This window comes from Monodon monoceros, unplaced genomic scaffold (assembly GCF_005190385.1).
Source record: "Monodon monoceros isolate NGI ecotype Baffin Bay Population unplaced genomic scaffold, NGI_Narwhal_1 Super_Scaffold_3, whole genome shotgun sequence".
Lineage (NCBI taxonomy): Eukaryota > Metazoa > Chordata > Mammalia > Artiodactyla > Monodontidae > Monodon > Monodon monoceros.
The window spans coordinates 8,784,779-8,803,208 of NW_021703780.1; the positions used below are offsets into that span (position 1 = coordinate 8,784,779).

Consider the following 18,430-nt stretch of genomic DNA (forward strand, 5'->3'; position numbering starts at 1 on the left):
TTAGAATTATCATTTTTTCCATAATTCCAAAGTAGAAAAATGATAAATTACCATCTTTCTGCCATTGCCAAAATGGTAGAGTAGAACCTTGGCCAAATAAGAACCGTAACTGACAGTCCACAGACATCTATGTAATTGCTATAAAAGCCAAAACAAAACAAACCTCTGAGGCTAAACAATGAAATATTAAATAGTTTGGGCAAATATAAAACACTCTAAACACTTATTTCTGGAGGCATTTTTTTTAAAAAAAGCTTCTTATTGTACTTAGTATCTATTTGTATATCAAATACTTGACACTTTGGCAAATAGTTTATTCAATACTTAGTAAAGTCCTACCCATATATCAGCACTGTGGGCAATGATGCTCAGAAAATGCATTTCATTTCTAGGAAAGAAAGAAAATAGGAGATGAGTTTTGCTCTTCAGAGTACCCACTATTACATATTTCTTCCAGAACTCAGTAGACGTAGACATCTGTAGACATTTCCCGGGGTCAGGGGACTTGCACAGACTCTGGAGCGATGCTGTGGGACTTCACACCAGACTCCTATCGGTGGCCTCCGTACTTGGCCACCCAGTCTGTCCTCCCGTGCACAGAGGAGACTGGCTGTGCGCGGTTCACAATATTTAGATTCTTGGCTGTAGGATTATAAGTAGGTCCTGAAAACTGCCCCTGACCAGTTTTTGTGTTCCAGGGATATTCTGAAAGAAAGCAGAATCAGAAATTAGAATTTTATTCAGATGATTATTAAATTCAAAATAAAGCAGTTCATTTTATGGGGGAAAATCTGAATTTATCTTTTTTAAAAAAAATTATTTTTGGCTGTGTTGGGTCTTCATTGCTGCATGCAGGCTTTCTCTCTAGTTGCGGCGAGCAGGGGCTGCTCTTCGTTGCAGTGCCTGGGCTTCTCACTGCGGTGGCTTCTCTTGTGCGGAGCATGGGCTCTAGGCGTGCGGGCTTCAGTAGTGGCGGCGCATGGGCTCAGTAGCTGTGGCTCGTGGGCTCTAGAGCACAGGCTCGGTAGTTGTGGCTCACGGGCTCTAGAGCACAGGCTCAGTAGTTGTGGCTCACGGGCTCTAGAGCGCAGGCTCAGTAGTTGTGGCCCACGGGCTTAGTTGCTCCGCGGCATGTGGGATCTTCCCAGACCAGGGCTCGAGCCCATGTCCCCTGCGTTGGCAGGCAGATTCTTAACCACTGCGCCACCAGGGAAGTCCTAAAATCTGAATTTGTCTTTAAAAGATTAATTCAGCGCTCTCTACGTTTTTTTTTTTAATTATATATATAAGCCAAAAATTCTATCGTAGTGTTATGCTGACACCAGTTAGCGTTTTCAGCAGCTTAAGTGCCATAATTTCTGGTTCATAGTTCTGACACTGCTACTGTTTCTTATTTGGGCTCACTGAAGTGCCCATCATATTTTGATGGGCAATGCCAACTTGGATGACCAAGAACAACTCCTTGGTTTAAGTTCAATGGGCAGTACCCACAGTGTCAGTGACTGTTTAAAATCACACTGTGGTTATATCTAAATAATATCTGAACACAGTATCACTACAGAAAATGTATTCAGAATTGTGAATCCTGTAAAGCTCTGGCTTCATGGAGCCACACAGGTGGGGTCACATAGCAGGTTTCTCTTTAAACATGAAAATGTGGTTTTTGGAGTCAAGAAACTTCATGTTTTATTGGGAAATCGATGGATGATAACAGAATCCCATTGAAAAGTGAGCCATTCTTAGGATCCCAAACCTTTCATCGCAAGGTGTGTTTTATTCATACATGTATTGGCTGATGAAAATTTTGTGAAAATTTTAATGTGTTAGACATTTGTTACCCGAACAATTTATAAGCTCAGATTGCTTGAACGTGTCAAATGACAAAGCAGTAAATCATTTCAGAGAAAACTTTAATATCCTCAGTCCCTCCTTCACCCCTTCCTCACTTCAAGCTGGGAGCTAGGTGTCAGAGCTATTCTCTCTGATGTTCCGTCTTTCTCTTTGGGATTTAAATATCTTTTCACACTATGTGGTAGCTGTCATTCTTGGATTATACTCTGTAGGCGTCAACTTTGAAATGACTCTCTAACCATTCTGTACACCTAACACTAGCTATACTATATTTATTGGCATGGTTTTCCCAGTTTTTTCTTCTATTTTTACTGTAGAATTGGAAGTATAGGAGGAACTTATGGGAACACGTGGGTCCTGACATGTTGCTAACCTCAGCTTAAAGGGGACAAAGCCTTACGTGAGGAGCTGCCCTGGTGCCAGTCACCCCAACTGCTTTGTGGTTCAGTTGGGACAAGGAGGCCAAGAGTTCTTCCTTGGTCTGACGGGTCATTTCATCCCACTCTTACTGGGTTTAAAGCTCTCAAAGCCAATAAAAAAGCTCCTTAAGAAAGACAGGGACAGTGACTAGAAGGGCCAGTTAAGTGCACCATATTTTCTAGGAATGGCCCTTTAGTCATAACCCACTGGAATATAGACCAGCATCAGTCTGATAAATTAGTGCGCTCACATCAAAATGGTACCGTGGGCAGAGGAGAGCACATGGGAGGGGAGGGCAGGAGGGAGGAGACAGTAAGTCCCCGTGACTGAGAGAAAGGAGAAGGGAAAACCCATCCTTAAGCTAACAGTGGGTGAGAAGTGAGGCGTCTGGGGAGTAACATCCAGAGAAGCTTTTTTTCCAGATGATGACATAGTCTAAGTCAAGTCCTAAATGCATTTGAAGGAAACTGTCCAGGCCAACATTTGTAAAACCTTCTTTGAAAAGGGAATCATTTTGCCAGTAAGGCGGTAGTGTTGACATTTAGGATTCCTTTCTGAGAAATAACAGAGTTTTAGGACTCCAGCACCCTTGGTGAAGAACTTAGTAGCTGACAAAGGAGCCCAGGTCTCATGTGGGGCAAAGAAACGCTTTGTTCAGCAGCTGGCTGTGCCCACACCTCACCACTCCCCAGAACGGAGCTGGCAGCCCTCTAACATTTGCTGTGCATTTATTTTAAAACCTGCATGTGTCCTACCAAGGGCATTTAACTTCTTGTAGGAAATGTTGCTGCAGGAAAGGGTGTTTGCCTCTAGTTAAGAATGTAATCTGTGTCACTGCTATATAACTTATAGCAAGACAGAAAACTTCTGTAAAATGGAGATAATGATGGTACCTTCTGTCTTAGAGAGTTCAGTGAGTTAATGCATGTAAAGCACGTAGAACAGGACCCCGTGCTTCTAGAGGGCGGCTGTGTCTGAAAGAAGTCACTCCTCTAGCAGGGGACAAGGAGGTATGAGGGGGTTTGGGTTGATAGATGACATGGGGAGGGAGGAAGAAATTAATGTGATTTTTCTTCTCCAGACTTGAGGATGAGGAAGAAGAGTAGAGAGGGAGGCTGAGAGAAGGGGAAATAGTCGAGTAAATACGGTAATGACCTGGTTGTATTCTCTTGTGGGAAACTGTCACACCAGTGGGAGAGCTGGAAGACACTTCTCTTACAGAACAGTGTTTTCCTAAGGATTTGCATTGACCACTTGAGAATGATTAATATTTACTTTTTTTTTTTAACCTTTCCTCCTATCACGATCTGTAGGAAAATCTGATAAGCAGAGTAAAATGAAGAGATGAAAAGTTATGAGAAAGCATTTTACTTAAAAAAATGAAAACAGGAATATGCATGCTAAACTGACAGAATAATTAATATATAAAGGCCTCCAATCCCTTATAAAAATATGTTCAAAAATACCCACTTGCACTTTCTAAGAGCAGGTACTCAAAGTAATTTGAGACGTTATGATTTTCTGCCTTCATATTAAAAATTGCTACCAAGCTGTGGCTAATGACTCATGATAAGGCTGCCCTAAAGTATTTAAGGCTTTGTAAAAATTACTGCTGTATATAAAATGTTTATTTATATATTTTGTTTCAGCAGAGAGATAATGAAGCAGTTCTTTTCGCAGATAAGGTAACAGTACTGCTTAAGCAGTTCTGCCATGGTAAGAAATAAAAAATTACGGAAGTCCAGTGCTTTTTACAATTTTAGCTCCAAGAGCATGAACTTTAAAGACTGGTAACTCGAATCAGGAGTTCTATAATATAAGATCCTGGCCGGGACAGACTGGGAGAAGACTTTTGAAGTCAACTTTTAAATTAAACTGTAACTAGATACCTTATCAAACTTGTAATTATCTGCCTCAATGTTTATTTTAGGTGCTTAAGAAGGGTATCTATTTTAGACTGAAATAACTTAGAGAACATTCATAGTCAGATCTGGTCAACTCGAGTACAGAATCCTCACATCAGTTTCAAGAGCGTCCCCCTGAATGTGGCTGTCACACGCCACGCCACTGCAGAGCAGGTGACCTAATTAGTCATAGCGTCGGAGGGTGGGGAATAAAACTTCACCACCTAATATATTACAGAGCAAAAGCCAGTCAAAGTCCTGCCGCAGTTTATTTCTAAGCCCTAAGATGGAGCTGCAGAAGGACTACCCATTAACTGATAGGTGACAGAGTCTCCGCATCTGCTGTGCTTTCCGCTCCGTGCCAGGTGCCGGGCGGGAAGCCCTGAAAAGTGCATCCTCGCACATCTCGTCGTGTAGCATAGCACACTCTTCGGAATTAGACAACTTCTATCCCAGCTCCACTGTTTACAGGCTGTGTGACCCTAGGTAAATTACTCAATGTCAGTTTCCTCATCTGTAAAAGATCTACCTCCTCAGGTCATTGGGAGGATTCGGTGGCACAATCTGTGTGTCTGACCGAGAAAAACCACTGAATCAGAGGTAGCTCCGCTTATTAGACTCGCAAACCACATCTTTGGGAGAAAAATGGGACATTTTGCCAAAAACAGAACTTTAGTTAATAGCTGAGACTAATTTAAAAGTCCTCACTCAGGAAAGGTGACTGTAAACTTTAAAAAGCTCCTTTCTGATCAGAATTCTCAAAAACTGTATCTGAACTTCTTCTTACCTGAAGCTGTCGCACCGAGTGGTGCTAAGTGTATCCTCTGGCCAGCTGACCCCACTTCTTTTTTGAGAAAGGAAGGAATATATCCTGACTGATTGTAAGTAGCATAACTTCCAAGATTTCCTAGTGACGTATCATAAAGTTTCAGAGTCAGAAGGTTAATATTTTAAAGCACCGGAGAGTAACTTTGATTACAACCACTACTAATTCTAAATTCTGTTTTGGGGGGCATCGTCTGTATTTCATGCGCGGCACTACGGTTTTACAGATGTTCCCATTCAGTCCATATAACAACCCTCTTAGATGCATGTTACTATCCACACCTGACTTGGCTAACTTCTCGCAGTTAGTAAGTGACCAAATTAGAATGTGAACCCAAGGTATCCCCCTGAATGTACCCAGGTTTTTATGGCTCCACTTCTTAACCTGAAAGTGTATTTCCTGCCAGGAAGCCCCCATCCCTGCGGTGCTCTCTGAGCACTTCTTCATCTTGTAAAATCACCCTGATAAGTGCACCTATTCTCATAGGGGTTGTTGTAGGGATTGAATGAGATGAATGCAAAGCACTTAGCGTAGGCTCTGCTGTCCAACACGTGTCAGCTGTCACCATCCTCATCACTATTAGTGAATGATCAATCTGGGAGAAAATGTAAAGGCAGGAGACCAGTCAGGAGGGCACTGCTGTAGCTGACGTGAGAGAGGAAGTAAGAGAGTCTGAACTTAGATGGTCATGGAGGGATGGAGGAGGGAACCAGCAGGTGTATGGGGTGGGAAGGGTGGGAAAGAGAGTAACATAAACCCCCAAGTCTGTAGCGTAGGTGACTGAGAACAGGATACAGGGGAAGAGTCAGGTGTGGGGTGAAGACCTGGTGCCCATGGGAGATTCAAGTCACAGAGGTCCAGCAGGCCTGGAGATCTGGAATGATCGGGGCATGGCTGTGATGGCGCCATGGGCTTGGAGGAGTCAGCTCAGAGGGACTGTGGGATGTGCAAAGACCCAGAATAGAACAGAACCCAGGCAACAGAGCACTAAGGGGGAGAAAAGAAAAGGACCCTGCTGGGGAGAAAGTGGAGAGGTAGACGGTAGGAATAGGGTCTGGAAGCTCCAGAGAAGACAGCGTGTGACGAGGAAGGAGTAGCAAATAAAGCAGAGGTCTGGTGGGGTTGGCACCGCCCTGGGATTTGGCCGCTAGCAGGACAGGCCGCGGCAGGAGCTGTTTCAGCGGCCCGAGGCAAGCTGAGGACAGACTGCAGTGAACTGAGGGGTAAAGTGGAAATCAGAGGAAAAATGAATGTAACTTCTCTTTTAAGGAGCCTGGCTACACCAGAAAAGGGACAGGTTTGTCAGTGAGAAGGTGAATCAGGGCTCTGACCACCTTGGTGGTTTCAAAGAACCGTTCATCTGGCAGCTACGACTGAAGCTTATTTTCACATGGTGTCATTTGACCACAAGGCTGGACTCTAGAGGCCTTCCTGTGTCCCTGACGTCTGTCACGGTGCTGTGCATAGCAGGCGCTCAATAAGTGTTTGCTCCTGGACCAACAAATGTCAAACGGCAATATTATTTATCAGACCCTAAAGGATGTTACACAGTAAACACGTTATCAGTTCATACGATTTTTAACACTGCTGAATTTTGCATAGGCATTGCTGCCTCATTTGTCCTTCCTTTTTGCCTTGAGGTACTCATTCTAATTCACGAATCAGCCCTTTACTTCAAAAGACTTTTTGAAAGGGAAGTTCAAGGCAGTAATCCCATTCAGTAGCAGCCTGAGAACATATCTCCCGGCACATCCATGGCAGTCCAGTGGTTAAGACTCTGCACTTCCAATGCAGGGGGCGCAGGTTTGATCCCTGGTCAGGGAACGAAGATCCCACGTGCCACGTGGCATGGCCAAAATAAAAAAGATCTCTCCCACCCTCATCCCCATGATCAGAGCAAACACTTATTAAATGCTTATTGTGTGACAAAAATCCTAGGGGTGGTCGTATAATAATGCCTCGGTCAGTATTATTTCCTCTGTCTTACAGGCGGGGAAACTGACTTAGAACACCCAAGTAACTTGTCCAAGATCATAAGGCTAGTGAGTGTCTGAACAGGGACACGTCAGGCTCTAAAACCCATGCACTGATCGGTTACAGGATGCTGCTTCCTGTTGGAGGAAGAAGTTGCTAAGGGAAAATGCATAGAAAATTAAGCCTTCTTAAATTATTTTGGCTTTTCATTTGAAGTACCCTGTGAGCTGCAAAGTTTTAGGTTGGAGCCAATAGTTAGCACTATTTAAATCACTGACAGCAAAATTCTAGGACATCCATCATCTCTGTGAACCTGGTTAACTTTTTCTTTTAAATAATGGTTCATGCTCAGAAATCAGTCTCAGAACTTAAAAATTTCCAGGAATATTGATTATAAAATTAGAAAATATTCTTTTAATTACTTTTAGTAGATTTGCTTGATTTCTTTAACTTGTCATAATTAATTTAAGAAGACAAGCATAGAGCCTTTTGAGAGCTAATTACTCTTAGAATTCCAACTACCGAAGAAAGAGGTTCTTGGTGGTGTGGACACTTCTGTCTGCCCGAGTCCTGATCTGACCCCTAAAAGCAGGTGACCTTGGCCTTCGTAGTAGCCTTTTATGACAAGATTTGGGGTCGATGTTGAGAAGATAATTGGACAGGAGATTCAAAGAACAAATTGTACTCATCTACAAGGCCCAGAAATTACCTTGTGAGTCCTGTAATTTTTCAGGAAAACTTTCATTGCATGATAGTTTTTCAATTGGTTTAATTATGCTTTCTTCTAAAGAGAAGGCAGATGGAAGGAAAGAATGAACAATAAGAAGGATGTTATAGGAAAAGCAGAGAAAAAATGGATTCCATGATTAATGAAAAGATGCAGAAAGAAACCTTAAAATGTTTCTCCGAGAAAATGTTCTCGGTGCTGTCTCAGCTTTCATTTGATGTCAGTCGTATATTTCCCCGAGACTCAAAGCTGTGCAGCTGTCATTTCACCTGATTGTATTTAAGCACTTGGTTCAGTGAATATTACTTTTAAATAACTGAGAAAAAATTAGCAAATTGCAGTGTCACAGCACTGTTAAATGGATACAATACCCGGAGCGTTTGATGTCACATCAGAACACCTCAGGAGACTCCTCAGTTGCTACACAGTGACCCTCAAACTCTTTTGATCCAATACCACCTACATCTTTTTTAAGAAAGAACTCTCTACCTCTTCAGACACTTTAAGCTGATATCTAAAATGTTTCCTCGTAAGTTTTACAGTTCCAGAGGATTTAACTTCTGGCATACTGTAATTAGAGACATTTAAAAATAAAACTATTACATCTCTCTTTTAAATATAATCAGTGGAATCTAAATACCATAGTGATTTTATGCTCACCAGTACTGACTTAAGAAATACATGACCACGTGGGACTTCCCTGGTGGTCCAGTGGTTAAGACTCTGCCCTCCTACTGCAGGGGGCACCGTTCGATTCCCCGTCCGGGAACTAAGATCGCACATGCCACGTGGTAAGGCCAAAAAACAAAAAGAAATACATGACCACAGTCCTTTTTAACAGGTAGAAATTTCACATGAATCCCATTTCTCTCCAAAATTTTATTTTCATTCATATGTCTGCTCCCAAATTTTATCTGAATATAATTTTAAAGTCTTTAAATTAACCAGTCAAAAAATGTGTATAGATTGAAACCTTTAAAAAAATTTCTTGTAACCAACCATAAGTATATTAAAATACTTTTCTCTGGATTAAGTTAATTATTGTTAGAATGATTCGTTGTATATAATTTATCAAAGAAGATGAATATTATAGAATTTGATTATTAAAAGTGAAAAGTCAGATTTTTTTGGAAATTCTTCTCCTAATGAGAAAGATGGGACCTTTTTCAAGTGGTTCATGTATCCATTAATAAATATTACTCATTGCTAAAATCAGACAGGATTCAGCTTCATTTTTTTTTTTTTTTTTTTAAAGATGGGAAGCAAGGAGAAATCTTGTAAATGCATAGTAGGGAATGAAAGGTGTTTTGTTACAGCTCTGTTACTATAGTCTTTGAACACTATTCAGAGTTACAGATCAAATATCACATAGTGATCTCATAAAAAATGATTTTCAAAAAAATTTTCATTTTATATTGGAGTACAGTTGATTTACAGTGTTGTGTTATTTTCACAAATGATTTTTAATTATCTATTAGCTATAACTCAATTAGGTTCTCCTTCAGTTTTTTAAAAGCTAAGAACTGGAAACCACTTGACTTAAAAAGGATTTATTTGTTCCCCAATCATCAGAGTTACTCACTTTCTCAACACTGACACCAATATATCAAACTAGTCCTTTGACTGGCACCCCACCTATTTTTACACTTTGGGGAAAAAGGAAACATTTAAAAGTAAAAATCCGCAGCAGGAAAACAGTGTAAGTTCATACTTTAAATGTAGTCTTGTCTTACCTGCATTACTCCTTTTGAAAGCAAGTTCTGCCCCCGTGGGTCCCAACGACTTAGGAAATAGCTGGCTATTCCAGTTGTATGGGTTCGTATCCTTCCCACTGGCTGTCAAGGACAGGTTCTTGGGGTTTACACCTTAGAAGAACAGAACAGTCATTTCAAAGGTTAGAGTGCGATCATACATTTGAAGGAAAAATATACATTCAAACTAGACTAGAAAGAACACGAGGGAATGGAAATAAATTTTGGCTACAGTGTAGCAAATACTTGCTTTTTGATGGACCCTCACATGATCCTCAGCCCTAAATACAATAACCTGGAATCCTCACGGTGTCTTTTAGAAACGTTATTTTCTGTAATACAAGTAATGATAAACATTGGACATTTCTTGCTAAATGTCTTAAAAAATTGAGGTGGCACAAAAATTTTCTTCCAAAAGATATTTCCATGTCATACACTTATTTTGAGTGTTTGCTCTGTGCCAGACCCTTGAGGAACACTTGGGCTGGGGAAAACAGACATGCGGCCAAGAACCCAGGGGAACTGAGAAGTTCGGAAGTACATGTAAAGATCCATCTGTGAAGCTTATTTGCATATCGGATATAGTAAAATATAAACAGCTAGTTGTTTATGATTTTCTGAAATCTGTGAAATGTGGACTCGGCCTTGGACTTTCGTCCCAGTGGTCAAAGGGTGTTGTTTTAACCTAGTTTTAAGAGATTTGAGAACTTCCTGAACTTGCTTTCTTTTGACTGATAATTAAATTGGGTTCAGCTTAGCAGACGCCAGAGACATCACACTGTCTAAGCCTCTGGGTCATACATGTAGAGTTCTCTTTAGTGTAGAGAACATCCTTACCGAGGACTGCTATTAATGTAGAGAGAGGGTCAGTCCCTGTTTCAAGGGAGCTTTGACTTTTCCCAAAGTGAACTCCTTGGCAAGGTTTCACATTTATGAGACATATAATAATATTCCTTGTTTTAAAGCCAGAAACAAGCCTGGTTGTTCCGAACCAAGCCGCAAGGCTACCTGTCATCAGTTCTGTAAGGAAACACTCCATCAGGTAGATCATTTCTCTTTATCATAGGATATTGCTCTTTATGGATTTTGGTTTCTAATAAAATACCTACAAATAGAACTATAATAGGCAATTCCCTGACAATAAAGAAGATGCACTAGGTAGCAATTAGGTTAAAAACATCTTAACACACACACACACACACACACACACACACACACACACACGATATTTACCCCCAAAGAAGGTGCAAGGTCAGGGGAGAAAACTACAAATCTCTTTAGGTGAATATTTTTTATAAATACAGTTCAACAAAGAATGGGCCCTGAATGCTTAAATTATTTTAATACGATTAGCCTTGCGATATCCCTAGTCTCTTGTTTTTCAGTAAATACATACTACACTATTGAAAATAATTGCTTTAACTCTTTGTCTGTTAAAAGATTTCAGTTTTCTTGGAAATAGACAATATCTGGAATTTTAAAACATGTATTAGTTTACAAGCTTTTCTGGGGTACCTTCTATAACCAAACACTGTTAAAGAGAAGCAAAATTAATATACTATCATCCCGTCCCCTCAAAGGATATTAAAAAGTCAGCAAATATTTACTGAGCACCTACCACGTGCCAGGCAGTGTGTGTGGCACTGGAGAAAAAGTGGTGAACAAAGTAGACCAGTTTCTGCCCTTGTGGCTCTTATAATCTACTCTAGTGAGAAGGGAGACATGAACAGTTATAGATAATTAGGTGAGTAATTAGCAGTGTGCAAATTATGCAGAAGAATCTGGTGCTGAGGCTGCAAAAAGCAGAAGCCACAAAGCCAGTCTTCTGAAAAGGTAATTTTAAGCTGAAATGTGAGTCATGATAAGGACTTGGTAGGAGTTGGGGAGGTGTGTTCCTGGGAGAGGCGTCAGTGTGGGCAGTGGACCTGGGAAGGAGAAGAACTCGGAGTCCTCGGCAAGGATGGAGCAGGGACAGGGCGTGGCCCAGAGTGAGGCTGGAGAGGGGAGCAGGCAGCGGATCACAGGGCAGTTCGTGGGTCTCGCTAAGAAACTTAAAACGCAGTAGGAGAGGCACATATACAAATGACACAGGACGTTGGATACACTGGGTGGAAGGAAGGACCGTAAGTGATAATGGGACTCGAGAAGGATCCACAGAACAGGGTTTCAAAAGTGCTGGGGCCGGGAGTGAGAGCAGAAGGCACCACCGAGATCGTTAGCGCCTCCACTGTATACTCTATTTGCAACAACTACCTTGTGATAATTAAGTACCCAAGGCTTACGGGGCGAGCTGATGCATGACTGCAGTCCCATCGTTAAGTAACAGAAAACAGAATCTCAGAGTCGTGCTCCAGTACACAGCCGGTCAGTAGCAGGTCAATAACTATGACTCTTGCGTCCCTCTCCCTGAAGGCCAGTGTCACAGATCTGCCAATCCTTGTAGTGTAATGTCAGGCTGCCCTGAAATTATATGGTACATTTCTAGAGCTCCCATGATCCTAGAAGTTGATGCTTAATAAGACCGTAATACTTGGCTTTATGGTAAAAAAAAGAAAAAAAAGAAAAAAAAGAAAAGGAAGGCCCCCAAAGATAATACTCTTTGTTATTCCTGAGGATATTCAGTGAATTAACTACAGACCATAAATAAATGTCAAGGATCACTTCTTTGCATTTCTGTCCTCTGCACTTGCTGGATCACGATAGGTGCTCAGTAAATGTTTGTCCAAGTGACTGAGCTGAGCTCAGTTCTCGTTTCAGATCTCACCCAGCTCTAGAGGGGCCACGCCACATCTTTGAGACCAAACACGCCAAAATAGGGTACAGTCAGGCTCAGGTTTAGATTTCAAACAGTTCGTTCTAATTTTGAGTCTGTTTCTTAGGCTTCAATTACAGCCATGCTTCTGACCCAGAGTGATTAGTAGAATTTGTTAGATCTTTCTGGTGAAAAAGGAAGTGATCAGATGGGTCTCAGGTGCCCTGAAATGCGTTCCTGAAAACTGCATGAGGGGAGCAGAGCTGGGAAAACAGGTGTCTGCTAAAAATTTTACAATACCCTCTCCCACCACCAGAGGGCGCACTTCTACAGCGAAGATGAAGCACTGATTTTATTTTAGTGAAATGAATTCAATTTTCTTTCTTTTTTAAACAGGGAAAAGTGTCCCCCATGAATCTGTGTTCTGGAAGCTTTATTTACACCCCTACTTTTGCAGTCAGATCAGAACTTCCTCATGGTTTCAGCACCGAAACTTACTAACCAACTGGTGTCTTTGCACCTTTCAAAAGTGCACCCTCTCTTACGGTCTTAATTCCCACCCCTCTCACCGTCCTAGGGAACAAGTCATCACCCTCTCTATCCAGACGTGTGCAGTGGCCTCTAGACCAGTCTCCTTGGGCCCCTCGCCCAGTCCCCTACCCTTTTTGAGCCCCTAGCGTGGCCTACCTAGCAGCCAGAATGATCTTTTAAAAACACAAATCAGATCATTTAGGAAACAGTATAAAATTCTACCTCTTATAAGAACTGGTAATGGGAGTGCAGGATTGTTTGCATACAGTTTACAGAAGGCATAGCTTTGGTGGGGGAGGGTGGTATTTTCTGAAGCATCCTCGCCATCTTGATTGGTGGCTGCCAGGCATTTCCTGAGCAGACTTCACAGAGGCAGGAGGTCCAGAAACGTCCCGGCGACAGGCTGAGCCCGCAAAGAGCGCTATGATTGTATTTCACTGGTGCCCTTTCTCCAGAGATTCAAAGACCCTGGAACGTGACCTATTAACTATTCTAGTTACCAGGAAACATTTTATTTTCTCTGCTTACCTGGAAGGTATCTTGATTGTTTCAAATAGTACTGTTTAGCTGTTGAAGCAGTTGACAATTCAGAATCAGATTTTAGGGAAATAGCAGGGGGTAAGTTCTTGTTTTCCTCTGTTGAGTGGTTGGGGCCTGCAGGTACTGACTCTGGAAGCCTTGAAAGTCAACATAAAGTAGCATCACCGGGTGAAGAACAGGAAGATGACGGCTGCTATGCTCTCGCCCACCCTCCGCCCATCTTTCCAAGCCAGTCAGTGGTTTCCATCAGAGACCTTCTGCTGATAGGAGCATTAAATGACAGCCCCTCTCCCCGAGTAGATATCGGGCAGTGCATAGAATCCTTCGTAATACTGGACAGTATGAGGCAGAAAGCTTTGTAACTAAGCAGCAAGTTGCCTGTGTGCAGTACGTTTCCATTTTTCCTGCGACTGCCGCAGCTGTGGATTTGTGATGTGGGAAGATGGCATGTTGGAAGGGAAGAGAATCACAGCCATCTCCAGCTGGCTACTCCAGCAGTGTGTAACCACTAAGGTTGTTAGAACACGGTTTAGGCTGGACTAAGAGAACTGAAGTGGGGAAGTGTTAGGAAAGTCCCCAAACAGAATTTCCAAAGAGCCTGATGACATACAGAGACATCATGCATTTGTTGAGATGTGCCTGTTCCCCAGAAGGCAGAATCGACTTGGGCGGTGGCGAGCGCCCAAGCCTCTTGGGCGGTGGTGGCACCCAGCCTCTGTCCCCCAGTGCCCGGCCTGCTACGGCCCCAGTTCTGTGTAGGAACGGAGGCCTTCCGGCATCCAGGCTTAGCTCTGTCTAGTTCCCGAGGCCATCTGTCCGAGCGGCAGCCTTCGCTACCAGAGGATGGGGCTGCGGTTGGTTTTGCTGCCTGTCGCTCTGTGTGCAGCCCGGCACCACAACCTTCTCTCTCACCTGTGACTGGGCCTCTTCCTGTGCTGAGGCCTGGCCCCCCGGCCAGCTCTCGTCACCTGTCTGACCCCAGGCCTCCACGGTTCCCCCCAGGAAAGTCCTGCTTACCACTTCGACCCCCTCAGGGATGGACACTGCTGTGATTGGCCCTTTGGACTGCTGGCCGCCACTTTGGGGTGGCCCTGGACACAGGGAGCCCCCTTCATTAGAAACAGCCCTACTCATTTCCGGCCACTGTGTTTACACCCTGCTTTCCAACACTGGCTAAAATACCCTATTTCTAAATGCCGGGTTTTCCCCTTAAAGAGAAATACGTATAGGACCAGGAAGGGTGAAGAGCCAGTCTTCTGATCTGTCCCTTTGGTTAGCACCTCAACGCTTGTTACACCCTCATGCCCGGCAAGATTGGAAGTGGCTGAGAGGTGTGACTTTCTGACTTAAAAGTGGAAGGGGGATTAAGCAGGTTTATTCTGTTTCTTCTCAAGTTTGGGGATTTTAGGGAGGAGTAGCTGTGGAACTTGGGGATCTGGAAATTGACTGACTGAGAATTATCTCCCCACGGAAAGTCTTCATCTACCTTCAGAGGTATGTGTACTCCAAAGTGAAGGCTTCTGCGCCGTACTGTGCCAAACAGCTATGAGAGAAATTTCCCTGACTCCTGCGTCATCTTTTCTCCCTATTCCTCTTCTGTTCCAAGGCGGGGCAGGGACGAGGAAAATATTTTCCCAAAATATTCACCAAAATTTCACCCATCTTCACCTCAAAGTTGAATAATGCACTCATGATGATGCCAACTGAAAAGGGATTGCTAGAGATACCAAGCTTCCAGGAAAAGTTCAGAAAATGATCAAAAATGTTGAGAACAGCAAGCAAATAAATGATTAACTCTGAACGCCACCACCAGAGGAAGCCATTACCTTTGTAGACTGTGCTTTGCTGTCTGAGAAGAGGCATGTGGATTTCAAATGGGAATTATGGGGATCATAATTGAACAGGGGACACGAAAAACTGAACTAGAACTCCCTCTACACACGCTCAGCCTCTGGTGCTGGGCATTGTCACTGTGAGGGACTCGGAGTCTTACTTTTTCAGAGGTGAGCACAGAGGTCTGGATTTGACAGGAGAAACAACATAAGCTGCTTCTTTTAACATGTACACTCGTTTATACGTAATGAGTAAAGTTGATGCCTGACGAAAACATATTTTCCCGAGAAATGTGAAATCTTACCAAGATGGAGAATCTGTTTTCCTCGTTTCTTTGAAAACACGCATGCTTGGCTTCTTGGAATGGGAGACCCCGAAGTCACATTCCTCAAACTCTTCCCAGCCGTCTTCAGCCTTGAACACAGCCTGACCCCAACGCCTCCTGGCACCTTTATGGCCCAGAGTGCCATTTGGCTTCTGTGGTGGGAAACCGGTGTCGTCATCTTTAATCGGGTGCTGAATGCCTTTTATGTGCAAGCTATTATATTTGAGGCTAAGAGTCCCCATCCTCAAGGAGCTTTCCATACAGTGAAGGAGATAACATATATACATATTTAAAAGTATTAAGGAAAATAGGTAGCGCATGCTAAAAATATGATAGGAAATTGAGAGAGGACAGATCTCTGTGAACTTGGGTTGGGGGAGACTTGAATATGTAGGATCAGAATTGACTCTTCGTTGATGTGTAATCTGGAAACCTGCCACGTGTGGCTGTGTCTCTGGGCAAATGACGTAACTTTTCAAAGCCTTAGTTTCCTTCTCCTCAAATGGTGACATACAGTATTTATGTAATTTAGTGTTTTCGGATTTGATAGTAAAATACATTGAAAGTTTTTAGGATAGGGCCTGGCACATAAGCGTTACTGTAGGTTAGGTATTATTGCTGTGGTTGTTATTCTAGAGTTTGGAAGAGGAGATGCGTAGAGTACGGCTTTTTAATAAGAAAGAGCCAGAGCCTGTTCCACGGGGAAAGGGCGGAGCGGACTGCGTTTACTGAAGCAGATGGTTCGTGCTGGGTGGAGGATAGGGTTGTAAAAACAGGCCGATGCTATATGATGAGGGGCCTTCATTGTACGCCTGGGACATCGCAGCTGTCCTGTGGGCAGTGGAGAACACTGGATGTTTTTGAGATTAAAAAGTGATGTGATAAAGGCAGCATTCGAGAAAGGTCAGGCTCCTCAGATAGGAGGCCTTTGCAGTTAACAGTGGCACGTGGTAACAAGAGCCACGGATTCATAGTGGTTGGAATGCTCAGGAAAGAATACATTTGCTGTTAACAAGAAATAAAAGGTCTGGACTTTTTTTCTGTCTCTCCGAACAGAGGTCAAGGAGAGTGTAGCAGACACTGCTTCCTCACTAAGATTTTGTTCAGGGCAGCAATATGCCCACGTAAAAGATCTGAAATGCCAGCCTCCCTTGCAGCTCTGTGTAGCCATGGGACATGACCTAGCCAGTGAGTTGTAAGTGCAAGTCTGTTGGGAGGGGCTTCCACGAGAAACAGTTTAGGCTCTGCCGGCCTGTGCCAGTGTCTTCCACTCTTCCCCCTTCTGGAAGGCAGATGCAACCCCAAAGGAGCAGCAGCCAGCTGTGGCCACAGGACCGAGAGCCGTCTGCTGAGGAGGGTGGTAGAGCAGGAAGACAGAGCAGTCTGGCTCCTTTTATGAGCTGCACCAGCTCTGGCTTACCCACCACCCACCTTCTCGCTATGAGAGGAAAACAACCCCTCGTGGTTTAAGCCACAGTGGTCAGGTTCTGTCATAAGTCACTGAATGTAATCCTGTTGGACACAGAGAAGGAAAGGCAGGGATGGCTTTAAAAATGTGAGCCTGACTGTCTCAGAATGGTAGCTTTGTTAACAAAAATAAGGAATGAGGAAGAAGACCTGGTCTGGGGCAGACCATGGGGTGGTTTGGGGGCATATAAACTGAAAAATCCAAAATGCAATGGGAAATTGGGGAATTTGGAAGCAAGGTCATCAAATACAGCTGTGTTTGAAGTAAGAAGATGCTTAAAGAATGGATATGCCTTTGCTTGAAGCTGATGGTGCCACAGTGATGGATGATGAACAAAAAGTGGTATTTGCCAACTTCTCTTATACTCTTATTTCTTGGTCAGAGAGAATGAGCTCCAGACTAAGGAGAATAAGAAGATCTAAAGCCCCAGGTGAGTAGAGTTAATGAAAAGTCATACTTGGCTGAGTCCGAGACTCTTATTATTTCATTTGAACTGTATGTTAGGGTCCTGCTGAACAATGCCAGTAACGTCAAGTCATCTCATGTCTAAGAAGATTGGAAAGGGATAAATATTAATAATTTTTATAAAGTAGAAGGTGGATTTTTGCAAACTCCACATTAATAAGTTTGGTACCAGATGAGGGCAAAGATTCTAACATCAGTTATTAAAGAGAAAGTTTTTGAGCACTAATGAAAAAAGGTGGTAGAAACACAGACCACCATTTTTCATAAAAAGCAGACAGCGAATGCATGTACTCTATATGGCCTTCAGCAAAGGAGGTGACAGGGTCTTCTTTCATGCTATCAAAGAAATGAAGTAATGAAAGGACAACAAAGGAGCATTAGTACTGTCATGGGCTGAATGCTTATGTCCCACCAAAATTTATACCCCAACTCCAATGGGTTGGTATTTGGAGATGGGGCTTTGGGAGGTAACTGGGGATGAGATGAGGTCATGAGGGTGGGACCCTCATGGTGGGATTAGTGCCCTTAGAAGAAGAGAATCCAGGGAGCTGCTTTCTCTCTCTGCCATGTGGACAAAGCAAGAAAAGGTGCTGTCTGCATATCAGGAGGAGGGCCCCACCAGGAATCAAGTTGGCTGACACCTTGATCTTGGATTTCCCAACCTCCAGAAGTGTGAGAAAGTAAATTTTTGTTATTTAAGCCACCCAGTCTATGGTATTTTCTTATGGCAGCCTGAGCAGACTGAGACAAGTACATAGTTCAATAATCTGACCAAGAGTACTGATTAATGGATCAGTATCCATCTAGAAGAAGGTTCTAGTGGCTTGCTATCCCAAGGGCACATTGCTATTCTGTTCATCGTGAAGGTACAGGAGGAAAAAAATGAACAACCATTCCATAGCTGGTGACAAGCTGGGCAGAATGGTTAAACTGAGAAGACAAAATAAGGGTTCAAAAATACTTACTAGAAATGTGAGGGGTAAAAATAAGGTCTTCCAATTTTTGAATCCTAGAGATCAAATACACAATGAGAGGTATAGAATATGTGATTGAACAGAAGCAC

The 18,430-nt window shown here is 43.0% G+C and overlaps 1 protein-coding gene across 1 annotated transcript in view; it reads right to left on the reverse strand.

The window, feature by feature from the left end:
- The window catches only part of MAK (male germ cell associated kinase), a 41,603-nt gene continuing 23,173 nt past the window's right edge, over window positions 1-18,430 (reverse strand). Inside the window, exons 9-14 of the mRNA XM_029242608.1 lie at window positions 15,414-15,586; window positions 13,265-13,413; window positions 9,436-9,567; window positions 7,685-7,759; window positions 4,963-5,082; window positions 1-705 (exon numbers count right to left, since the gene is read on the reverse strand). Coding sequence (XP_029098441.1) covers window positions 551-705; window positions 4,963-5,082; window positions 7,685-7,759; window positions 9,436-9,567; window positions 13,265-13,413; window positions 15,414-15,586 — 804 coding nt within the window. The 3' untranslated portion in view covers window positions 1-550. The remainder of the gene's footprint in view (window positions 706-4,962; window positions 5,083-7,684; window positions 7,760-9,435; window positions 9,568-13,264; window positions 13,414-15,413; window positions 15,587-18,430) is intronic.